At 38.1% G+C, this 27,238-nt stretch overlaps 1 protein-coding gene across 2 annotated transcripts in view; it reads right to left on the bottom strand.

Annotated features, from left to right (window-relative positions):
* col19a1 (collagen, type XIX, alpha 1) overlaps positions 1–27,238 on the bottom strand; it is a 129,615-nt gene that overhangs the window by 83,742 nt on the left and 18,635 nt on the right. For both annotated transcript variants that reach the window (XM_088086536.1, XM_042502335.2), the window contains exons 7-13: positions 26,832–26,912; positions 25,823–25,942; positions 24,715–24,777; positions 17,192–17,236; positions 13,229–13,273; positions 3,288–3,341; positions 336–371 (exon numbers count right to left, since the gene is read on the bottom strand). In XM_088086536.1, the coding sequence (XP_087942662.1) occupies positions 336–371; positions 3,288–3,341; positions 13,229–13,273; positions 17,192–17,236; positions 24,715–24,777; positions 25,823–25,942; positions 26,832–26,912 (444 nt within the window). The remainder of the gene's footprint in view (positions 1–335; positions 372–3,287; positions 3,342–13,228; positions 13,274–17,191; positions 17,237–24,714; positions 24,778–25,822; positions 25,943–26,831; positions 26,913–27,238) is intronic.

Here is a 27,238-nt window from a genome sequence, read left to right as displayed (position 1 = left end):
TCATTTACTGCAAAACCTCCTCTCAGTGAGTTCACAACTAGCAGCAAGTTGGCTTGTTAATCAGATGTTTATATGGTCAGAAAGTCAGAATTTTGAAGTTTCCAGAAATAATTTTAAACTGGAACACCTCCTAAAGTGCAAATTAATTGGAACACAGAAATAGCCCGCTATAACCGCTGCAATGGCAACAATACAGTTAACAATGGCTGCTGCTCTGTCCATCCTTCTTTGTTGATCTAAATGGGAATGTCTGTTTTACTCTCACTCTATCTATTTCTATGGCCCTTAAATATATAGATGGCATAATGAGATGTAAATGTAACAGTGTAACTTACTGGCAGCCCAGGAGCTCCAGGCAGACCCACATCACCCTGTGAAGGAAGATAATAATTAGTAAAAGCTCCTAAAACTTCAGTCAATAACATCTTTAACATTCTTTGTGCAACAGAAATGTCTAAGGCAAAATCCTTTTAAAATACATCTTTGACTTTTAAACATTGAGCCTAAAGGCCAGCCATCATGTTTGTGATAAAAATTGAAGGTCAGGTTTTTACTGGGCATAGCAGTAATATCTCAATATATGCACTGTGTGCTATAGAAGGCCATTAAGTGGTATTTACAGTATGCCTTGAAATGAAGCCTGTCTGATGACTTTCAAACTGTCAGACAACTGGCAGGTGGGCTGGTGCTATTAAATGTGACAGGCCTTAAAATAAACACAGCCGTACTATATCATGTAAAAGCCTTGCAGTATTAACAATGGACAGGTATGATAACATTGTTTGGTGGCTGTGACATACAGGCAGTCACGAAAAGTCATATAAGGAAAGAAGTAGATGTCTTTTGACGCCAGCATAATCCAGTGTAAGCAATGATCTCACATGCTTTTGACTGCCTCACTTGTTTTTTGTCTTTTCAGATAAAACTCATGTATCACTGTCCAATATTTCTGCACTTCTCTCACCTTTCCACCACAGTCCCAACAGTACTTTATAAAGCACTGGGTTGGGGATCAGTGGACTTTACATCTGGCAATACCCGTTTATCAGATGAGGATGAAAGAAAAAAGGTGTTTGTAGTTCAGATCCATTTTGTTGTCTAAATGAATGTCACAGCTAAAATATGCCTGCCATGGGATATGCAAGGGACTCATTACTTTATGCTTCCAAATCTGCCTCCCTCTGTCAGTTTCAATACAAACAAACGTTCTCTCCACCCCCAGCCCCCACCCTCCCATCCGGAAAATAGGATAAAATACGCTGTGATTCTCTGTTGTCTTCACAGAAACACACAGACCTCATTATAACTTCAAGGCTGGCAGACAGAGCATTGCACCTACAATTATGTGGTGAGCTCTTCCAAAAGACAACAACAACGAGAGAGAGAGAGAGAAAAAAAGGCCCCAATAAGGGAGGAAAAATAAAAGAGCGGGAGATATGGCAACTAATTACAGGAAAAACATTTCATCTCATACATGGAAAATAATCCCACTGTGGGATGAAAAGAAAAGAAAACTTTAAAAAGACCAATATTTTCTGCATTGCAACAAGAGTTTATCTCATTCATGTCAGTGATGTCAGTGAACAGACTCTAAAGAGGGCTGCAGATAAGAACAAGGTTTTGCATCAAACTCCTCTGCTGCACTTCCAGCTTGTCTTGAATCCCAGGCTTATGAAGCCCACCCTAGCCTCAGTGCTGGACCTAGTGCATTTGGCAACCTAGGCAAGTTTCCTGCCACCCGGATGGGATTGCTGGGATACATGGTAGCCACCCTCCAGTCTCCCTCCATATAGCCCCGATCACTATGCAGTTTCATTTTGCTGCCCTGCTAGCCCTGCTGACACTGTTAACTCAGCTTACCACCAATGTTGTCAGATGCTGATAATAGGTTGAGTATAGGTTGTGAAGTCTGGTGTCCAAAATACAATGTCAATATGACATGAAACACTGAAGACAGATAACATTGTTATTTTGTTGGTTTTAAGCTGTTTTGTTAAGTAACCAAAATCGCCAAAAATGTCTTCCAAACATCTCATGACAACCTCATCTTTATGTATATTAATGACATTTAGTTGTAAGGTATGAAGAACAAAACCTCTGCAAAAGTCATAACATTACCATCCACACAACATGAAATTCTAACATTGTTAGACATTTATTCAACCCAATTTTCATTTCAATCAAAATTTAACGCCTGTCCAACGTAAGAGTCCAAAACCTTTCTGACATCTTACTGACGTCCGGTGCCAGCTTGCAACTGTGCTAACAGACCTAACAATGCTAAAGGGGGCTTGTAGCTCAAGACTGAGCTGCTTACTCACTGAGGCAACCTTTTCTTTGGCCAGCCGAAAGCGACAGCTGTTGTTGTACAGTACTTGTATTTGTCCCCTGTGACAGTTGGTCTTTAATGTATTTTACCCGCCCCTTCTCCACTGTGATTGGATGGCTGGTGACGGTGACAACTGCAGTTTTTTATGCAAAGTTAAAAAATTTTAAACTCTCATTTTTTATAGGAAAACGGACAAATAACCACGGTGACTTAATCTAGGATTTACTTGCAACTCAACCAATTGATTGCTTGAAAAGTATGTAGGATTTCAGTTGACCAAGATTTTGTTTGGTTGATTAAAGCCCTATTTGCTGTTGACACCCCTAGTTTGTATAACTGTTAATACCTCCATACCCCACTTTGCTTTGGGTAGTTCCAGAGGAAGCTGCCTATGTCCCCTGTAAGAAGATCCGCCAATGAATAGCCTACTGTACTGTAAAGACCATACCTACATAAGTGTTGGATTTCTTATATTTGGGATTAAATGTCCAATATATCCTAAATCAAGAATCCCTGTGAGAAGGCAATATTGTGCAATCCGCATTTTGCTGTAGGCTTTAGTCACATCACAAAAAAAAAGAAAGAAAAAACTGTTTAGAGAGGGCAAGATAAAGGGATTTTGTTTGGTATGCCCATTACAAACAGCTTTCCCCATGAATATACAAATACTCTGTAAATATAGTGAGTGGACCATTTTCTCTCAGCTGGTATAAAAGCTATATGACCATCAATAAGGTCTTGCAAAGTTATGATAGCAATAACAGTATTCTTTAGCTGACCATGTTTGGAGTAGCAATCATAGCAGTACTTCAAACAGATGGGCAAACCCGTTATTGAAACTGGGATTATAGCTCATGAAAGTCAAGCAGATTCCCTGAAGTATCTATTTACATTTAAAAAAGAAAAACAATTATGGCGTAATTCTGTCAGGGCCGGTCTGTTTGGCACACTCACTCACTTTGATTCCTTTGGGACCAATGGGACCAACTGGCCCTGGGTCACCTTTCACACCCTGGGAACAAAAAATATACAACAAACTGACGTATATTTCTTTTCAGTGAGAGATTAAAAGATGATTAAAAAAAAGCCCGACATGTGTTACTGTATGTCAGTATGTTGACACTCAGTAGACAAGTATCTCATGCAAGTGTGAGATTCTCATGCCTTTCACAACTGGTCAATGAGAAAAGAGCATGTCAATCATTAGACGCTGCTGAGAGACTCACAATCAGCTGCTTACACGACATCTGCTCTCAACCCCGTCTCTGTTTTCCTTCGCCACGCTCAGGTTTAGCAAGGACTGTGACTGTCATTGCTTTTACACCTTGAAGCAGACGACCCGGGGGTGAAATTGAACTACGCAAGCTCGGGGCAAAGTCAAGCCTCTCTGCCGGTGAAATGTGAAAGAAGGAGGGACAGCTGAGATAAAGAGTGATAGCTGATAAATGAAGCTTGACACATATTGACAGGCTAAATTTGCAGCAAGCCTTGTTAGGTGTGACACATTTGGGCCAGTAGCAGCAACTCTTTGAAATGGGTTAAGGAGGGGGAGAAGAGGGAAGATGGGGAGCGTGAGCGGTCTGTAAAATGATTCAGAAATACAATAATTTGTCATGGTTAAATTTAGAGTTAGAAAGGCTATTAATAGTGAATTATATATCTGCAGAAGATGATTACCTACCTTTATCACATTAAGTCTGGCTCCACCAGAGACGTGACAAATTCATTGCCTATTCCCTACAAGCCTCGTATTAAGCACTACCATTCAGAAAACACAAGCATAATGCTAGTGTACAGTAATAGCACCTATGGTAACAACAACCCAAACAGCTTGCCTATAAGTTGCACTTATCATGGCATGATTGTGACATGATTTTATCAGATTGTATCACTTTATGTGGGCCCTCAGCCCACGCACACTGTCAATAAGAGGGCAGCTGTCTCATAGCAGTACATGAGAGCCCAATTCTTTATTTAAATCGACAGCCTAACCACTTTACTGGGGCAATCTGACACAAGGGGATCCAGAGGCAAATTCCCCTCTGAGTTATTACTAGAGCTGTGGCAGAAACGAAGCAGCACCAGAGTACGAGGCTCATCTGATAACAAGGACGTAAACAACTTCAGGTTCTGTCGATTATGGGAGAGTATTTGATTAATCTCGAAAGAATTTTGCCATCATTTTTGTAACGAGGAGATCTTGTCTCATTGTTGTGGTGAAAAGTGCCTTGTAATATAAACATGTTTTCTTGTTATCGTGATCCTTTACAGTCATTATGTAGTTTCCTCTTGTTATTTCCAGAAAGGGACCACGAGGCTGATGTTCATTCCCATTCACATCTTTGTGTTTGTGAGTTAAGAGCAAATTTAAACACATTTCTAAACCCCCATCACTACACAATGTTCATTTCAGAATGTGGAATGAAATACATGAGCATCATCTATTAAAGGTCCACATCCAATGTGTAGGATTTATGGGGATATCTTGGTAGAAATGGAATGTTATATAATAAGTGTGTTCTCTTGAGTGTACAATCAGCTAAAAATAAGAACTGTCATGTTTTCATTACCTTAGAATGGGCCGTTAATCCACATAGGATCTATGAAGATTGCCATGTTTCTACAGCAGTCCAGAATGGACAAACCAAACACTGGCTCTTGACCAGGCCATTTGTGTCTTTGCTCCTACCCTAGTTAGCAGCTTCTTTGTGACAAAAAAACAGTACTATTTTGAGGTAAAACTGCTTTATTTTGTGTTTTTACTGGCTGAAATCACCTACTCCGTTTGTTTTGGAGAAGAGGACACCTCTGTAGATAACGTAGCTCCCAGTAAAAACCTCCTGAACAAAGAACAATTAAATACACTATACACCACTAACCCCCCCTGAACTCCCCTAAATCTTAAACACTAGGCCTTTAAATTCTGCTTGTAATTCGGGTGGCGCTTGACTCAGTCCAGAGATATGGAAAGTTATGTTTTTAATATATATTCATGACCTGAACATAACTGTCATACAAAGCACATACAAAACTCTAAGCTTAAATTAGAACTTTATTTTATATTGGAGCTAAAATCATCTTAAAATGAAGCCTCAAAGCTACAATACATGCAGTTTGTACATCATAAAACAACACGTTCTGCCTAAGTTCACTTAAGAATACTATTTATGGTTCTTTTATAAATCATACATAGTCGTATATGTTTTTTCATTTATTTATATTTTTTATGTTGCAAAATGCACCCCTGCTCCCCAGCATCCTCTCCCACAGACTGCAGATACAAGATAATATGTTTAGAGAGAAGTTAACAGGAAACTACCATAATTCAACTGAATAATGCAACAAGAATGAACATGTGCAAAGTGGTGAGTTTCTTTTCCTATTGGCACATGTCCTTTTCAGAAACCAAATTCAGGTCAATCAGGCGCTCAGTCAGTCAAAAAGTCACTTTCTCACCATGTATTGAATGATAGTCGCTCAAACTGTTTTAAAGTCTAGCTAAGCTTTTTAACTGGCTAATCTGTGCGCCACAAAAAGATTCTGCTAGTAAATATTTTAATTAAAACAGACAACAAAGCAATTTCACAAAAAAGATGCGAAATTTATCAAGTTTGAAATGCTTACAATGCATTCTTTCAACTTACGCTGAGTAATGGTGACTTTCCCTTGTGTCCTTATGGTTGTTAATTTAGTATGACAGAAGATGCTTTGGCTATGAAAAAAAGTATTTCTGTTAACAAATTGGCTTGACTGTGTAATTATTCAGATTTTTCCAGGACAGCAATATTGTTAGTGACTGGACCTGTGAAACTACACAGCATCTGGACTCATCTGTGGTTATATACATAATAAAAACCAGCGCAATTAAAAGTTAGCCCTCACTTCTTTTGGCTGAGGGTTTTGGCAGTCATGCAAATTTTGCATTAAATCTTTCTCAGGGACACACAAAATGAACATACACAAGTGTTCACTCTCTAATTGTCTACTTTTCCCTGCAGCCGTTGCTGCGCGCCATGTTTTCTGAATTCATTTAGAGTTGGTGCTTTGAATATGTTAACTTTGGGTTTTTTTGTGTTTAGTATTAGGGCACAGTAAATTGCTTGTCAGAATAAACAAGAGTGTAGCACCAAATTCTGGGCCCCATGTACAAGCAGTCTCTGTGGACCACCCACCCTTCTTCTCTTGACCCATGTCTCTCTTAAGTACCTTTTTATATTACCTTTTTATTTTTTTATTTTTGATTTTTAAGTCTGTTTCTTTACTCATCTTTCTCTTCTGTTCGGACTAAACTATTTTTCACTTTTAAGGAATTAGAGGAGCCACAGGAAGCTTCCACTGTTTTTTTACACTATTTTTCTTAAACAAAGTTCAGTTCATCAACCTCATTATTCAGCCAATTTTAATGTCCTTATGGCATTAATTACTTAGCTAAAAAATTGCAAACACAACCAAACTTTTCGTTCCAAGCTTTTCAAGGTCTGCCCTCCCACTGGGGCCCCGGGTGATCAGTCCCACTTTCCCCTCACTGCAATGCCCCTGAGAATAATAATAATAATAATAATAATAATAATGATGAAATCTTACATTTATATAGCACCTGTCATAATACCCAAGGACGCTTTACACAATTTAAAAAATGAAAATAAATAAATGAATACTACATATAAGAATTTTATTTTGTCACAATGTGATCATGAATGTAAACTACTGATATTGTGGAATATTTTTGGTTGATTTAATAACCTGTGTTAATTAACTTGCAATTAATTGATCCTCACACAAGGTTAATTAATTGAAACAAAAGGTTTCTATTAATTCAACTATTAGAGAGCAGAAATTTAATAATATAATAAAGAAACGCTGTATTTAATAAAACTGATATGTGATAAAGTTTGTTCCAAAGCCCTGGGCCACAATTTTCTTTTTTTGTCAGTACCGCATATATTGTATAAAGTTGTGGAGTCAAGTGTTGCATACAATTTTATACACTCTCTCTCATCCTGTTTCCCTCCCTACTTCAAGCCTCCACCTATATAGACTTTTACAACTGTTCTGATGTTGTTCAAGTAAAATAGGGTGCTAGAAATAATAAGGGACAGGATAATCTTAAAGTCAATAAAGAAGGGATTCCTTAAAAACTAAATGGCTAAATGTAGCAAAGCAATACCTGAGATGTTGATCTAAACTACTTTCAAAAATCTCAACTGACTGGCACACAATTATTCAATTATGATATATTTCCATGATTGTGAGGAAGGTCCTATCTCAGAAGTGGAAAACACTAATGACCCCTTAAGGGAAAAAGTGTAGTTTTTTATGTTTTATATTCCCACCTTCTCATACCAAAGCCTAGTTACGATGCTGCCCTCTGTCTAATGGAATCAGTTGTGAGCCCAAAGGCCCAATACAGGTGCACAGTGACATAAAGGGACATGTAGACTAGAAATATCGTTAGCTTCTGTTGCAAGCTGTGGGCTTTGTTGCATATACTGGGCAGGATGATGCAGGGATAAAGGGGCTGGGAATAGGCCGGTGCTGGCTGTGTGGCTGTCGCTCTTGCAGCACGAGGTCGGGACACTGTGGGGAGCTGTGTACTCTCGCCTGCTAATTACACACACCACTGTGCCTCGTCACTCCTGTAGCGTTGGGGCCACATGACAATCTGGCAACTCCCCAGCACAGGACAACTAAAGCGAGCAAAGGATGTACAAATGTAGTCTAATTGTGTTTACTTCTACCTTTTACCAACCAGAGCAGCTGCAGGTCAGCGCCCTTGTCTGACAAGGGGTAGAATAATTGCAAGTTTTAGTTACTGTACACAATTTAATCATCACAAACTAGGTTTGGCCTACTGGGGAGAGGCTAAATAAAAAATTGTAGATGGACTATGTATTCAGAGCATTCTGGTGGGGGAATGCTGTAATACTGAATGACAGGCCGTTAAAGCTCTGTGGAACAGGATCTCTAAGTAACATAGATATCTTGAGTGCCGGCCTACAAATGCCAGGGAGGTTAGAGCAGGAAATGCCTTTTGTGACTTTCCATTTGCTCAGCGATACACCACCACATACAGTGTGGTGATATAAGATCAATCACATAGAGTGCTAGAAAAGATACAGTAGCTTATCAGCATGTTTGGTACACTATATGATTAAATACAGTTAACCACTGTAACATAATCGATGGGCTATTGTGTGATGGTATCAGAGTTCCCTGTCAGAGATCCTTCAGTGCTGAAGATATCATGTGCTTTTCTTGACTTTTCTGCAACACTTAACTCCTCAACTGAACATGTATCTACAAATGTAACTTAGATTACCCACAAGATAACATAGTGTGCACTCATTCTGTCCCGCAGGACGTGTATCTGTAAAACGATACTCAATCACATGCTCATACATAGAATTCTGGCTTCTCAGGTGTCTACTCCAGCCTTAAATAACATACTAGCTTTAAAAATGGAATATGAGCTAATTGCAGTAAAGGGACTGATTGGGTAATAGTCTCATAGTAAATAAGTTGACTGAAAACTGTTTATTTGTGCAACATAAAAGATATAATTTGTTTTCAATAAAAGACAGTTAATGTTTTACTGCTATTCTTACTATTTTTCCCCTTTAAATAAATACAATGCGTATTACAGCAACAATTTACTGAATTTAAAATTTAATTATGGGAGCATTATATCACATATTAATTATATGAATAACCACATTATCCACCTTTATGATGTAAAAAAAAAAAAATCTCTACTGAGCTTTCACAGTTTTACAGACTTAAAGGAAGCCCGCAACAGCTTAAAGCGCTCTGTAGTGTCTACACTACAGACCGAAACATCTGCAGTATAGGTCCTACAATTAATGTCTTTTGGACTTCTTTGGAACCACTGTGAGTGATTAACTGGTTAAGACGGTGCAGCCTTATTTAGTCAATGAGGCTCAACCTCATCCACTCACTTACAGAGGCACTGGGGATACTGGTTTTAACCCATTAATCCTGCACTGCTCTATGCTCACTGATTAAAACACGGGGCAAGGTTACCTCATATCTTTCATTTCAGTGTCCTGCCTTCATATTAATCTAAATCAAATACAAGGGTTAGGTCGAGAAATCAAATAAATCACAGAAAACAGCACAGCTGTGGAAGAGACTAATAATGAACATCCCATCACAGCTTGATTTATGCTGTAATTTCATGGGACGGGAGACTGTGTTAAATCCTACATTTTCTTGGTTTTTACAGAATTTCCAGTGCTGTGCATACAAGGAAAATGTAATCTATTATATCAATTGTGATAAATCATCTCTTCATTTATACGCAGCAACAGTCTATGCTTTAATCTTAACAATGGATCATATTACTACTTGCACGTGAAAGGAGTTCCTCAGCTCTAAGGAGCATTTTATAGTCTATCAGATCAGTGTTTTGATTTTGATTGATTTGAACGGTTTTGGTTCACTCACATTTTTAGCTACTACAGATCCAGATAGTTATATCAAGAGTTAATGGATACCATTCAGAGCTAAAGAAGTAGATATTGCACTTATATTCATGAGCTAGCCAGCTTTGAAATGAATGCTAATGCTTCTCCGCAACCGCTGGATGTATCAGTAGACAACTGTTTACTATTGAGTTTTACTGCTTGTTTACATTACTAAAAATGCAGGTCATGGATGTATAATCTTTTTTAGCATGTCATTTTTTAAATAATTTGTTTTCACTGAAATATTGTCTTTCTTAAGTAGTGTATTTTGCTATCTTTAACACAGTATCCACCAGATTTCCTAAAAGCTCCAGAAAAATGGCCACTCTTTTAGAAGCCATCTTACTCAGCATTAGATGAAAAGAGAGGTGTCAATGTCTGTGCTTCGACTACAAATCGAGGTCCAGGACATTTTTAACCTTCCTTATCTGAAAGACAAAGCCCAGGTGACTCTTGGATGTATTGATAGCTGGCTTGCTAGCTGACAATTTACAGCTGGTTTGAGGAACATCTTATTCACTTTTGTTTTAGCTAGACTGGATGTCTATGTGCTAACCATCCATAATAGCTGTCTGCAATGCTGGACAAACATGCCTTTTTGTAGAATGCTACAAAAATGTAGTATCCACTTTTTGACTTTTCTTTGTTTGAAATCACTCAAATAAGTGGAGCACAGTACCATAAACCCCTGGAGGGTATGCATGGTGAGCCATGTGAGTGTGACCACTGAAAGCCCAAACATGCATATCCGATGCATAAAGACAAACAAATCACCTCTTCTGCAGAAAAGAGGAACTGTCAGTTTCCATATTTCTAATAACTGTCTATATACTGACATCAGAATAAGAATCTCATTCCTGGTGACAAAGTTTCAGACTGAGCACCACTAATGAGGAAGCCTCCCACACACAGAGAGAAAGCAGAGGGGAGCAGGAAGGCCTTTCGGCAGACCCTTGGTCCACTGCTGCCAACTTAGCAAGTCACTGCACTTTTCAGACACCCCATGGTGACGTTATATCCTAAAAACAACACATCTAGAAACATGTCATACACATGGTAGACCCCTGCCTCCCCACTTAGCTGCACTGATATGCAAATTAGCAAATGACATCAACTAGTGACATCCAGACGAAGTTTTGAGCAGCTGCATCTCTTAGAAAAGGATCACCAACACAGGCTCAGTCTCTCCACAGTGAACAAGCTTCCAGCTGGTTTTTTTCAGTTTATGTACTGCTGTTGTCCAGTCAACTGGAGCCTGGGGTGAACCAGTGAGCAGCAAACAAAGAAGGGTTGCTCACAATCTCTGTCACTCTCTCCTTTTGATTGCTGTAGCACCAGCAGCAATCAAAGAAAAAAAAACATCAGAGGAAATATGTACGCTCACATTCTTCAATTATAGTTTGTGTAATATTATGACTACAAATCAGTCAGTCTTTGATGCAGATAGAGTTAATTTCCAGTTAGGTAGTCTTGTTCGCTTTTAAATTTCTATGTAAATAAACTAGATCATGTCATTCATATGCAAATATACACATGATGTCAGCAGGCTTTTCAAGCTGCCAATAGCTACTTATCTTGGAGAAAAGCGAGCAACGCTGGTTGTGGGAAGACAAACTACTGCTTGAGTTTATAGCCTGCCAATCCAGTGTTTTTTATCTGTTTTCCCTCAACCTTAGTTTATCTATATGTTTAGATTTTATTTATTTATAGGATAACAATAAAAAAAAGCTGGTCTATCTATCTATCTATCTATCTATCTATCTAATAATCTATCTATACACACACACACACACACACACACACACACACGCACACACACGCACACACACACACACACACATGTATATGCTATGCTATGTATGTGCTTGTATGCTCACCTGCAGACTAGCCTACTTCATTTTTTATTATGCTTTAAGTATGAAAAACATTACTTTTATCAGTGGTATTTTTTTAAGATGGTGATACTTAATTTAAGGCCCCCAGGCCTAAAGTGACCCACCATAGGGTGTTGAGTGGCCCACCGACCATTTCCAAATTAACAATGAAATTAAATTGATTCAAACTGGGATTATTTTTTTGTACTTTGAATTTAAATAAGATATTAATCTTGTTTCTTAACTGGCCCCTGGCCCCCTGTTATTTTGCAAAAGTGTCTCTGTATAAAGCAAGTTGACTATCCCTGTTTTGATAATTTAGTAATTCACCGAAATACTGATGGGTGTTGATAACAGAGGAAAAGTAAGTAAATAAGAATCTGTCCTCTCTGAGCAGATCCCTTCTAGTTGACCAGCTACCTTATTCTTTGAAAGCTGGTCAACTAGAAGGAATGTGAAGTACAGTAACAGCAGGCCACATTTCTCTCCTAGTTATTACCAGCAGCTGTGCTATTAACACAACAAAAGGATTGTTTTTGTTGTAAAATGCATACGCAGACAGAATCTATATTTCAAATTATGGTAGAGTGTACTATCTATAAAATCCAGGTAAAGTTTAAAAAACTTGTATAGCAGCAGTCTGTGTACTTTATGAGCTTTTGTAACTGCACTCTTGGTACATTTTTTTAACAAACTCCCTTCCTACTCCTAGTAAATGTTTTTTTTGTATGTAAAGTACTTCAAGTGCTGGTATATTGTAGCTCAATACGTTTTTGGCTCAACAGAGTTATGTGTATCTCTGGTTTTCTTTTCTGATTTCTCTCAGTTACTGTTAGGGCAGAATGCATGTCCACAGCCTGCAGGGAGGCTGATTTCTGTGGCAGCTGTTTGACAACTCGAGGGGGTGATGGTGCTGAAAAGAAGTCCCTTTATTAAGCCACTTTAAACTGACCATCTGCACAGCTACTCCTGAGAGTGTGCCTTTGTGGGCAAACAAATGCTGTACAACATAAAATTTGATTTAACGAATACTTTAAAGGGAATGTGCACTAATTTGCTTGTGGCTGAAACAACTCCGCTAAGATCCAAGAAGAACAGTTATTCATTTCTAATGCATTTGCATTTAGTTAGAGAAAATAATAATAACTTACTAGAACTTCTTCTTGTGGTTTACATGACACACATTAGTTTCATCACTGCAGCCAGATTTAAAAGCATGCAATAAAGTTTAACCTGAAATGACATAGACGGGGGTATGGTAATTTGAAAAATTAGTTTAGTCCATTAGTATGCCAAGCGTATGGTAGCATACATATCAATTAATTTTACTACAGAAGGACACTGCGGGCTGCAACACACTTAGATCCACTTCAGATATGACAGGCACCTGAAAACAGCCACACAGAAAACCGCGCCTGCTCCTACCCCCAGGGCATCACACAGAAAATGAAAAGCCTATAAGAATTGATTCTCTGACGAAACTAGATCTGGCTGATGTGCTATGTATGGAATATATGTCTGCTGGAGATAGTAGTACTTACCTTCTCCCCATCGATTCCCTTTTGCCCTTCTGATCCAAGTTCCCCCTGCAATGACAAGATTGAAAGTTAAAAGGCAAAGAAAGGACCCTTGGAAAGTTCACACTGCTCTTGTTTTTCCCACTTTTACACCCAGTAGGTCTAAATAATCTGGCACAGATCTTTAATACCATATTCCTGTTAAGGGTACACAATGCAGGAATTGTGTATTGCCACCTAACGTGAAAGTGAAAGCCAATTCCAGAATTACTCTCATGTTGTAACAAGCTATATTCATTTGGTGTTTCAAGTCACTATATTTGCATATTTCAGCTTTTCTTTTGTTTAAGTCTGTTGAGTGACATTTATCAAAACCGTTACACGGCCTACCATAAATCAGCCTTAACATGGCTGTGTCTTCATATATGGGTACATCTTAGGTTACATTCATCTGATTGAGTAACAATAAATGTCAAATGACAAAATGCTAACATACTGCACAGCGAGCTTCATAACAGACTGACATCAGATGGCAGAGTGCATAAATACGAATAATGTGAATGCAACATTAGTTTGCTGACAATCATTGTCCAAATTCATTGTCAGCATCCGTTGACGCCCACTTTGGTTGCGGCTCTTGCTTTTAGCTTTTTCTGTTAATGCGCTGCTGTTCTTTCTAATTTTTGAAGTGTTTTATATGCAGTTTCATGAAGAATATGCAGTTTCTTTGAAACTGCTCAGCCACTACATCAAGGGGTTATAGTAGTTTCAAGAAAAATACTTATACTATAAACATGCAAATTTAAATACAGAGGAACTACACAATCTAATCACACCAGTGGACTGTTTGGTGTTGATATGGTATCTCTATCCTGCCACCAGAGTGACACTGTGTCCCACAAACACTACCATGTGCCACGGTGGCAGGCCAGAAAGAAAGAAACTCTTTTTGAATTCAGCTTTTTATGTGAGTAAAACTGTGCCAAAGGGGGTGAGAGTATTGAGAACTTTTTGTCCTGTTCTCATTGGTGCAATATAATTAAATCCAAAACTCTAAAACTCACTCATAGCTCCTTCAAACTGCACTTAGTGACACCGATACAAAAACACATTTGGGAACCGGATTCCAAATTCTCAGCAATTGTAAGTAAGCTCACTGCATCATTCCAGCTCCAGCAAAGTCTATAGCATGTGTGAGATGTTGGGGAATAAGCTGTTAGAAGCTTAGTTCCACAAATATAACATCTTAGAGGCTCAATTCCATAAATATATCTTCCTGATCACTGATTCTTCTTAAGCTACCCAGCCCCTACTTTCCACACACTCTGCCAGAAATGTGTGAGATTTCTTGGAACTTGTTGGCTCCGTTATCAGAGTGTAACATATACAGTTTCATGACCTCAGCTGGCCAATAAAGCTCAGGCAAACTACCATATTATAGTAGCCAACTATTTTCATATTGACAGCTGCATAAAATTGTTGTTCTCATAATATGGCTAACAAAAGAGACTGAAAATGTGTATGTCTTAGATTTTTTATAAAGACACCTTTTAAGACAGGGAGCCAGAAAAAAGCCTCACTGACAAGGAGTTGAGCTCAGGTATAAAATACTACAAAACATGATACCGTGCATTAGCAGCAATATCAATACTACTGCACTTGATGTAGACATTTCCAGTGCACTGTTGTATAACGAAACAGCTTTGGCTGGCTCCTAAACCTCATCTCAGATTGGAGTGGCGAGAGCTGTGCCATTAAGTGTTATTCCATATCCTCATGTATCAAGGTTCATCTGCAAATGTCCCCCCATGGTAAGCTTAACATCTTCAATGGATATAGGTTCAGGCTTAAGCCGTCATCCACATGAAGGAATGATCCTATTTACTGCTCATGCATAAACTGCTTCACAACCATCTGCAATACAACTGATCACTTATATGCAATAAAATATCTAGTAGATATGATTTTTTTATTACCATACATTTTCCTTATTTTTCTGAGAATAAAATCACAATCCGACAACATCTCTTTCCAATACAGAAAAGTGCCACAGGACTTTCTCACTTTAAAGGAGCAGTGTGTAGGATTTAGTGGCATCTATGGTGAGGATTGCAGATTGCAAACAGCTAAACTTCCCCCATGTGCCAAGCGTGAACTCCCTGATAGGATTCCTTCAGCATTTGTAGCTCAAGAGATTTTTGTATATAAAGATGGACAACATGTCCCCGCTTACCCCTGCTATGCTTAAGTAGAGCTAAGATATCCTGGATATGGCCGCTGCCATCTTGCACTGATGACGTAATTTGGAACCAGAGTCTGCACAGCAGGGTAGGGGGAGATTTCCACCAAAAACACCCATCTGACCTATTGCCAGCAGCACCACTGAACAGAGCACACGGATTGGCACACACAGCTGTCAATAATGGCAGAAAATCCCCTTTTTCTCAAAAAATAAAATAACTAATTAAAACCAAACTTATCAGAAAAGTGATCATTTGAAAATATATCAGGTTAGTAAGACCTATCTCAAATGACAGAAACCCTCCTTAGGAAAAATGTATTTGGTGTGTACTTTGAGTTTTAGTTTGGCCCAAATCCCATTCACTAACATGGAGGGGGCGGGCTTTATGACCTATGCTGCAGTCAGAAATTAAAGGGCGATTGAGATGCGTTGGCTTCACTTTGGGGGAGTTGTCATGTCGTCCATCTTAATACACAGTCTATGGTAAAAACATAGCGGTGCAACATGGCGGTCTCCATGGACAAGTATATCTATGAAGATATAAATGGCTCATTCTAAGGTAAGGGAAACAAAACAAGTCCTATTTGCAATTGATTATATACTGAATAAAAATATACTCATTATATTATTTCTGCCAATTTCTACAAATATATACCCCAAATCCTACACACCAAACCTTTACAGCAAATAAGAAAGACCCATGTACTGGTGTTACACAAAGCGCTTCTTCATGGTGACTGGACTTGCCGTCCCTCTCTAGACGAGATGAACACAGGCGTCCCATATGTCACATTTGATGGTCAACACTCTTACTGATGATGACATTATAGAATGCAATAAGCAAGCAACAAAATGATGAAGGCAATAAAATGTAATTTTACTGGGAGCATGTGAAATCTTGTCAGCTCTTCGGGAGTGCAACAGCAACATCCAATTACAAGACAAGCACTTAGCCAGTCTTAAAGCTTCCATTAAAATATGCGCCTGTCCCCCAATTTAAATGTCAGACTCCACAGCAATGTCTGTCACTCCTGACCCTCACTATTGGCCAGGGAGGGCGTAGACAGTTACCTCAAATATGCATAAAGTTATGCAAGCTATTTGTTTTTGACCCAACAGCAAAGAGCTTCACCGAGAGGGCATGACTGAAACACTGAGGTTCACACACAGATTCCAGTCCCCTCTGCACAGAAAGCCTGATCATCTAGTTAAAGCTGCTATTACAGCTACAAGGACACAATCCCTCACTGGCTTCCCACGTAGGAATACTGCCAATTGCTTCCACTGGTCAAGCCAAAATGTCACTGCTTAGGACTGAACTTGGGTCTCTGTAGCAGCACCATTCACCCAGCGCCAACCAGGCACCCACTTGCTAGTTTAATTCGATTTTGAGATTGCTTTGTTGTCTGTGTTGCTGTGATGGGGTCAACACAATGCGAGCCCGTGATTCAATCCAATGATGTTAGGAAATCATCTCAGAGATGGGCAGCGGCAGATTCCATAAATCACTGAACTGAAACAGCCACCTGCTTTTCACTGCATCGAAAAAAAAACATGCACTAAAAACAAAAGATCTGTTGGAATATAGAGCAACATTTATAAGGGAAAAAAAAGTGAAAAAAAAAAACCCTGAAGCTCCCAACTGAGTCGATCACAGCTTTAATCACAGCTTTAAGGGCAAAGCAACACAAGGGAATTCTGATGGTGAGTTTTTGTTTAAGTTGCTTCATCAGCGAGCAGCCTACCTTATGTCCTGGGTTTCCTGTAGGCCCGGCCTCCCCTGTGTCCCCCTGCGACAGAAACAACACACAGAACAGTTAGTGAAAGGTCTCTCGTTCGCACATTAGTGAGTAGCTTTATGACGGCTTGTCATTTCAGCAGCGTTCTCGCTCCTACAGCTGTTCCACAAGTAATTGCTGACACAGTGGCTCAGCAGCTGCAGATCAGGATACTGTTTCCCAACAACTGGAAAGCACCAACCTTGTTTAACTTCATTGTGTTACTTTAATAATTGTATTTTTAAAAAGGACAGGACGGGGCAAGAAAGGAAGAAAAGCTTGATTGTGTTATGGGTATAACAGAATGAGAGAGTGGAAAAAAAAAGGAATGGGAACAGATTGTCCGCAGTATTGTTAAGAGAGAGGAGATGAAAGTAGATAGTTACTCAACAAATTAAGCTTACAGAGAATTTGCTTCAAGCTAAGAATCTAATTAAACGTGATGCCCATCCATGATCACATCTTCATTACAAGCCCTGTTTGTTAGAACTCAACGGGCTTGTTTAGGAAGAACAAGAAAATGTCGCAAGACCTTGTAACTGAGATGCCACCTCTAAAAGATGGGTTATAAAGCCATTGTTACAGAACAGAGGTTTTCAATGTTTTTAGGTCAAAGACCCTTTAGGCAGAGCAGGGATCACTACATAAGTTGTAAAAAATTCAGTTACCCTTGAGACAATTCTCTGAATATTTGGAGGGCTTTTCCTCTTTCAGCTTGCCTGCTGCAATACCAGCAGCAGTTGTAGCATGGCTAAGTGAGTTAGCTTAACCCCCTGCACTTTCACTAAGTGTTTCTGAGGTGGACGGTATGTCAAAATTTCTTTCTCCTAAAGTTACAAAATGATCCATTGTTGCTCAGTGGAATGTCCACACACTTTAAATAATAATAAAACCAATTGGCTAGTATATATTTAAATGTTTAACCATTAGCCTATGATTAATGTTGTGTGCTGTCATTTTTTAAATTATTATTATGAACAGGCTAATTTGTCATTGCAAATAATACATTGGTTTCAAGTCAATGTATATTTTTTAGACATTTGACTTTTGAATTTGACTAGATAATAAGCATGTGGAAAGATGTAAAATCTTTCTATGGACTCAGCAATTAGATGATTATTCCATTTGTATGAGACAAAAGAAATTCAAAGCTGCTGATGTCATTCATTAAGAAAAGATAAGCCTCCTATATGGGAATGTACATATTTCACAGTACTCCCACTTCAGTCTCCTTTTATTTAAATTTTCTATTCACCCACTGAAACAAAACCCTTTTTAAGAAAAGCTAATAACATTTTAACACTGATGAATACAATAGGAACAATGGGAGGTTTTTGACAGCTAATCGAAATTCAGTGTCAGCGAAATAATAAAGTGTCTTGAATAAAATTCCTGGAATTATTCACTTCAGAGGTAAAATGGGTATAAATTGAATTAGAGGGCACTAATTGAAAACACAAGCCATAAGGGCAGGAGAGTTGTAAATGGTGAAAAACAAATTAAAGGTATTGTAAAAGGGGGAGAAGTTTTAATTTCAGCATTATGCCTGTGTCTGTTTTTTTCTTTTGCATGTACATGCAGGAGCTGCAAATCTGGTAATACCAGGGTTTATGTGCAAGGCCATAGAAAATGGATTTCCTTTCAAGTAAGCTGCATTCTTATAACCCAATCCTTATCTGTTTAATTTCCTGAGGGATTCTGGATTAATCATAGCAGTTTAATCCCTTTGCAGTGCATTAGAATCCTTCATCAAACTCTTGACTGTAATGCAGGATAGTACTTTCTGTTGGAGTAACACAGCCAAAGTAATCCCCACACACTTTCCTAAGAAAGCCTCTGTGTAGGTCACAATGATTGGCCTGCACTTCTCATTATGGCTGTTTTAAATGCTCTAAATTGCCCAGATGTCTTTGATTAATCTCTACAAAGTCAAGCTAAATTGTTAATAAGTATACTCTGACTACTTTTTAATCTTAAACAGAATGAGATGCTCATGTTGGTAATTGAAAGTCCCATGAGCTTACCTTATTAACAGTATTTGCAATGACTTTGTTGCCCCCTTTTATTGTATTGCGATGTAAATCTCAAAGAGTGCAGCACTGTTTTATAGTCACTGGGACTCCCTTGGAAATTTAGGTATCAATATGAATTGAATATGCAGAGAAAGAGAGGTCCACTGCTCCCATAATTTACCCGACAGATTAATGCACAACAAGGTCAGAGGGAATAAGAGAAAAGCAATTACTACATGTGATTGTGTCAAAGCAGGACGTTTCCAATATACTGCACAGATGGCTCAAAATAAACTACTCTTTGCTTTTTTTCCTCTCTGTGATAGCAGCACTTGAACATCTGCAAATTCCACAAGATGTGAGAAACATTTTTACCAGATGATTGGACATTTGTTTGAGTATGTTAAACTTAATGTTTATCTAATGTCACTGAATGTCATATACTACTTTGACATCATGTATGCAGCTCTGCTGCATTATTAAAGCAAATGCATCCAAACATCTTACAAAGCTAAACCAAGATGGTTTATTTCTAGTTATCGAATGGTAAAATAAAGTGTGCCACCAAACCCATTACAGCTCAGTATGTCAAACACAGCAACTGTAGCTTGTGTGGACTCATTAAAACTCTAAATCAGGTAAATTAAATTATCTCAAAGCACCACTGTCAGCGCACTAATTGCTGGAGTGGCACTGCGCCTGTAAATGTATTGATTTCACCCATCATTTAAACAAACGTGTCTTTGTCTGAGATTTATTAAACAGAGATTAAACCTTAGGTTACATGTGGTGTTTGCCCACACCACGAACAGTTTTACCTCTCATGCTGTAACATAGATTAATTACACTATAAGGAGTTTAGGAAGATGAACGGAGGAGTTGGTAAGATATTTACACCATAAATACTTTTCCTCTATAATAAACTAAATATTTAGAGTAAAATGCAAAATTGTTCAGATTTACTTTGAAGTTTCATCATCTAAAGGTCCCTTACTGTATAAATCTGATGTCTATGTTTTTTATTGTAATAAAGCAGTTATAGATGCTATATAAATACTGAAAGTATCAAAACACCAATCCAGTCTATATTCAGAAACTGTGCCTTAAAACAAGCTGTCAGGACTTCTGTGAAGTTGCAATATCACAAATATATTGACCAAATCACAATTTTTATTAACAATAACTTTAAATGTTCATTATATTTAGAATATTTTCACTGCTTTACATTGTCATCATACAGTAATTAAAGCAGTAATTTTACTTAGCAGAGCACTGGAGTTGCTGGTCTACAGCGGCCCGGATTGGTTAGTGTGTAATGGCAATTCATCAATATTTACACTGATACTGATTTTTTAAGTGGCTTAAATACAGCTTTTATGCTGGTAGATTGAATGCATTAAACATGATAGAAGAGCAACAAAGTAAAATAAAATAAGGCCAGCAGAAACATCAGAAAGATCAGACCATAATGTTTAACTATATATCTTCACACATTAGAGTTACAACTGAAATTGACGACAGAAATAAACAAGTTTGCAGATTTCACAACTCTCTGCAGTTCAAATCAATTGTCAGTTGTCTACCTGTGATTGCTGTTATTAGCGTGACAGTCATTCCCTGGCTACAATTATGGTGCAGAGATGCAGAGAGCACAGATGTGGAAGACGTGCTTAAATGGAGTTTTTCAGATATGGGGTGAATACGGCTACATTTAGGTAGACAGTATGAGGGAAAAAAAGTGTTTTATTAACATTAAAACATGTAAACATGTAGTAGAATACCAAAGTACATGAACCTGTAAAATTAGCACGATATGGAATTTTTAAGTTTAAAAAAGTGCATTTCAAATAAATAAATACAGAATATCCCTATTAATCAAATGTTTGCCAGTAGTTCCATGATCTAGGTTCATGGTGATGAATCCCAAGTGAAACAGTGGATCCAATATTATCCTGACAAAGGATCATGCTGTTTTTGAGTAAAAACAACAGTGGGGTGTTCAACCATTGACTTTGCCAGTTTATCTCATCAAACTGGGGGGCTAAGTCTTGGATGTGTAGCCCCTGATCAAGTTTTGCCTTAACTTCATTGATTTAGTGTTCAAGCCCATAATAGGATTTGTTATGAATTTTGTTGTTCAGTAAGTAAACAAATGGTGCCAAGTATTGATTTGTTGAAGACCTGAAATTAGATTTCAAGTGTTAACAGTGTGAGCCACTGACTCATGGTGCAAGACATGGCCTGCAGTAATAATAGGGGGTTGGGAGGGGGGGGTAGCCTCCGGAAAATCATGTTTAAATCATTGTTGAGAATTGTAACACAACAGATGCGCACTCGGGGTCTCTTTGGATGAGCTGCTTGGCTTCAAAACTAACTCTTGAAATATATAACTCTTCGTGAAAGAGCATGTCACGGTGCCTGCTAAACATGCTGCCTTTTGTGAAATGTAAAACTGCCTGATGCTTCTCGCCCACTGAATAAAGTCACTTAGCAGCAAGTAATTAATCACCGGCCCCACCAACACACTTAAAGTGCACATACACATACACATTACAGCTTGAGAGCTGATCCCTGCTAGGTCAATTTAGAGTAATTACAGGCCAATTATAACACATTTACAAATCTGATTAGTACAATATGTTGCTATACCTAGAGTTCTGAATGTTCAATTGTATTTTCCTGACTGGAAAATGTGAGGAAACAGATTCCCACATAGCACTTTTAGTATACAAAGATCTATGACAGGTTTGACAACCGGTCTCCTAAAAATTACTTTTGTATATTACCAAATAATTGTTATAATTGCGATGTGGTGACAACGTAATTGCTGCTTTCTTTGAATTAATGAACTATGTATATGTACTATGCTGGATTCATATAGCGGTGGGCAGACATACTGTGTACAGGACTGTGACAGCAGGACCGGTTCACGTTAAGATTCCCATCTATAGTAAGTTTCAGATAACAAAAGCACTTTAGTTAAGGTTAGGGAAAGATTGCGATTTTGGTTTAAACTAGCGCAGTGATTGCTTGGCCCATAGTATCACTGCTTGCAGCTTTTTCAAGAATGGCTCAACATCACACTCAATACTGCACTTCTTTTGGTCCTGAACAGTTTACCTTGATTTTCCACATTTATCACCATAAATGTCAGCAGTACCTTATGGTTTTCCTTGCTTTGGTTACTAAGTCGTTTGTGCAATGGTCTGATAAACTTTTATCATTTCTGTAAGTATAAGAGCAAGATAGGAGAAAAACTTAAGTTCTTTTGCAAAGATTTTGAGGAATCTAGAGGAAGTCTTAAATCCATTCATGAATTTGATTATTTAGGTTTTATTTCCATTAATGCAAACCCCATCTTTTTCACTATTTTATTTGTTTGTGTTGTCCTCTTTTTATTTGTTCCAACCCAAAATCTGGGTTATTGCCAGTAGGAACTTGCTGGTATCTCTAAAGCCTTTTTGGGAGAAATTTTTTATTCTAAAATTAGATGATAGTTACTATTATTATTATTATTTATTTATTTTTGATTTGTGATGAATATTTGATGTAACTTTTGATGTGTTGCATTAAATGCACCCTTATAATGTTGCTTTTGTTGTTTTCGGTTTCTTTTCATGCAGACATGTTCTTCTTCTACTTCTACTTCTACTTCCGCCCAATCTGATTTTTTTCAACCTGAGAGTGGAGTGACTCTTAATCAAGCAGATCACAATCACTTGAGAGATAAATGTGTTTGTATCTTTATATGGCTTGCTCTGCTTTGTGATGATGATTTGAAAATGCTTAACAAAGATCTCTGTTCGATCGAAACATTGCATAATTAAAAATAGCTGGGAGCTTTTAATAAATATCCTCTGTAAGTTTCTTGCCTTAGTTTGATTTTTTGATCCAGCACCTGTAAAACGTTTTTTGGGTGTGCATGCCCTCCACCTTGCTTGTTGTTTTAATAGAAAAAGCAATTCCCTCTGCATTACCTTTTCCTCAAAACGTATTTGCTGTTTCAAATTAGTTGTATGTAGGAAACAGCTAGTTTTAAAGAGTGCACAATTGGAATATAATTACATAAAATGACTTTAAAAAATAACCAGAAGCCAAAAAATTACAAAAAAGCCAAAAGTGTTATGATATCTTTATCTCCAAGAACAAAATGACAATTCAGAACAAAAACAATTGTTTTGAATTTTTTCACTGATGTAATAGTTGCCTGGACACACTGCAGCTGAATGCAAAACATTAATTGCTTTTCAAATAATCCAGAAATTTCTGTCATTTCTGATTCATTTCACATTATTTAAGACAAAACAGCAACCTCAAATTTGAAGTCAATCTTTCATATCCAGGCCAGCAGTACCTGGTTGGTGCTGTTTATAGGCTAAACAGCGTTAAACACAATATAACTGCAACAGCAAGAACAATTACCGATGTAAACAGCACACAAAAATACCTCGACTCCAAATTCAGGTATAATTATTTTTACATTAATATCTCTTTGTGCTTTTCAGGAATAAGTGGTTTTCCAGGAACAAAAGTCATCCTGCATATCTTAATCCCACAGACACATAACTGTAATTAGGACATTGACCCCACAAGCCATCTGGTCTTATCAGGCATACAGTACCACCACCTGTTCATCCCTATGACTTCCATTCACAGCTGAACGTATGCCTTGGTCCTTTTTTTTTCTACTTTGTACAAACAGCTAGGGGATTTCATACTCTAAACGATGCTATTTATCTAGGGGAAAAAATGTCTGAGTATTTGGTAGTTCACTTGTGTTTTCCTCTTGTCCTCCAACCAACACAACACCCACAATTTTCACAGACTGGGCATTTACCATTTACAGCTCCACCTGTCTATTGAGCTGTCAGGGAGAGAGGATACTTCCTGTTTTGAACTACCTATTTTCCTAGTGATTGGACGAATGTATGATTTCCCAATTCACACACCTTAGGAGATTTGGGAGAAAATGCACCTTGTGAAGGTAATTGTAAGGTAGCATCTCTGAGGGACCTTGACTGCTGAACACGAATCCTTGTCAGACACTACAGCACAGACATTTGCTTGCTGAGGGAGAGATATATTCCTCTTCCTCTGACAATGAATTTCTGACAAAGTATACATTTGTCCGACAGCGACTTGATCGCATTCTTCACATTCAGACCTTGCAAATGTCCTGGAAAACCTCACTGGCCACAGAGAAACCCCACAGCAGCAGTTGAGAGTGTCATTTGAGAACAAAATGGTGGTTATTTACAACATGGGACAAAGCAAGGTGGCACGGTGAAAGTATTCTCTGTGATTCAGTGAATGTTTCTGAATTGTGCATTACTTACAGTAGATGTTAACTGGGATGCTACCCGCCTAAGTCTAGTCTGCAGTGAAAATATTGCATTTCTAACATTCTGTTAATCACTGCATGTTTCCTTTACCAAGAACAAATAAGTATATACTTCAACATGAAAAAAATGACCATACCTTGTCTCCTTTATCCCCTTTCTGTCCTGGCAGTCCAACTATACCTGGAAGACCAGCTTCCCCCTGTGTACACAGTATACAGTAGTAGGATTAAAAAACTATCAAAATAAAAATGTAGAACTCTCTTCAACACATACATTTATGCAGTCAAAATAAGTCCTGGACAATTATGAGACTTGACTGTGTGTCTGTTTCTTGATTCATAAGTCTCCACAAAGACTACTTAATTGTATTGTAATTGAGACTATTTATATGGTCATGGTAATATATTATGGTCACATTGCACATGTCCTTTGTCATTAGGAAAAAGGGTTATTTCAGTTCATCCAAACAGAGTATACTCTGTACATGACCTGTATCAATTTGGAAATATTGTCATATTCAGAATAATACTAGAATATTTGTGTGTATGTAAACATGGTCACTGTTTTAGATTATAAACATATATATTATTGACTATAAGCCCGACCAGACAAGTAAATTTTTAAAAACAAAATACTTATCGGTAAAGTGGTGCAGCTTTTATAGAGGAAAAGTGATACTTGAAAATCTTTATCATTTGAGCCTATTCTAATAACTAAAATCAATCTCTGTACAGTAGCAGACTACTATAGTGTTCTGATCTATAAACCCAAAATGTTGATTTGACTGTTAGTTAATGAAAAGTTGATTTTGTTTGTAATTAAAAGGCAACATTTAAAAATCATAAAAGGCTGTTTGTGGAATTGCACACCACCTTGGAGCTGTAGCATCTGCTCTTTTCAAAGAGAGCTTGAAGCTTTCAGGTCTAAATTTGCATTTTAATCTACATTATTATTTGTAGCTGAGAGAACCTGTTTTGCATTTTCAAAAATGTATAGCAGGGTGAAGTTTTACCATGCTTGAGCAGTTTAGGGGAATTATACCTGTGTTTGCTAATATATTGTGGCTATACTCACTTTAATCAGCCTCCAAAGAAAACACTTTTTGGTATATATGCCCTTTAACGGGCACTTTAGGGCCTATAAACGATGAGTACATGCAGTGTTATTCAGTGCTGGTTCAGCAACAAACAACAGACATCACACTTACTCAATTAGAGGCCCTTGTTGGGTGGAATTGATTGTACCTTTTCAGCTGGACAGTGACATCTGTCAATTGACCGTGAGGCCGGCTGAGACAGCATCTGAGGGAGCTGGGCTGTAACCAGGGGAGGGGAAGTCCCATTAAAGGTCTTCTTGGCTTCACACTGGATCAATATAGAAATTTCACTGTTTAGACACCTTCCTTTGTAATGTTTGCTACATGGGGAAAAACTCACTGTGGTATGGTTACATCATACTGCAAATAAAATGTGGTAAACTGTGCTGTAAAACGTAGAAAGTACTAATCAGGCAAACAGTATTAAGTCCCCCTCAATGTAGTGAAAATTCCCTTGAAGTAACTTTACACGGACATGACAGCATGCTTCTGGAAACATGTAATGGTAAGAGGTCAAAGGTCATCTCTCCATTTGGGATCACTGTAACATTAGCTTTTATTGATTCAATGGTGTTATTTGATCTCAGTTATTAAGTTTCTATCTGGGGAGTCATCCCTTCATGGACTAGTGTAAAAAACTTGTTACACTTTCTTTGTCTGGTCACACTAAAAAGGTTAAAATGAGCCATTATCGTCTGTCTATACAGAGCAACAAGACATCTGGTGAATGTACTTCTATCGGTGATCTACTGCACTACAGTTTTCTGTCTTGAATGTTGAAGTCAAACAAATATTGTACCTTCACATGTATTTCTAAAGGCTCCATGTCTACCAAAGTGTTTTCTCCCCGCTGAAAATGCCAAGCACGCCATAGAAACTGAGCTGGAGGCGCTCAGAGAGCACTCTGAGAGCACTTTAGAGGTGCAGTGTTTTTTTCAGCCAAGACGCTTTGGGTACGTCTGGTTGCTATGATACAGAATATCAGCGGAAGTAAAAATGTTGGCACAAGGTAGAGCACTTGCCCTGGCCCTTGCTGAGTATGTAAGGAAGGCTGATGCACACAGAGACAGAGGACAGATATATATAGTATTATTTACATATTTTTCCTCTGAAAAGTGCTGTATAAGTCTGATGTATTTAATAGTGTGGCATCTTACCTTTGGCTCCAGTAGCTCACAGCAATTTTCCATTTCTGCCATGTAAGGGTCACAGTAGATCAGAAACTGTTTCAGTTCAATCTGTGAAAAAAAGCTATCATTAGTGAACCATACACAGCACCATACAACAGTTTCATCATCACACCATGCACCTCTTTTCACTGACAAAGCTATGCTCTTGTCTAATTGTCAGCTGTTCTAGTGTGATGTTGCCTTAGCATTGACATTCCCAAAAACATCAAATCCAAAATTGATTTTTTTTAATTCTGCATGAATAGCACACGCTCCGCAGCTGAACTTGAACTATTTTTTCAGATGACTTCAGATGGCTTTACATCTTTACAAATCACACGGGCTGAAAAGTCAGCTGCTAATGCTGCTTAAGCCAAGTTTTGCTCAGAGGCATT

Source organism: Plectropomus leopardus, chromosome 13, assembly GCF_026936395.1.
Source record: "Plectropomus leopardus strain MGB_pleo_1.0 chromosome 13, ASM2693639v1, whole genome shotgun sequence".
Taxonomy (NCBI): Eukaryota; Metazoa; Chordata; class Actinopteri; order Perciformes; family Serranidae; genus Plectropomus; species Plectropomus leopardus.
Note: the sequence above shows the minus strand (reverse complement) of the source record. Positions and strands in the feature narration are given on the sequence as shown.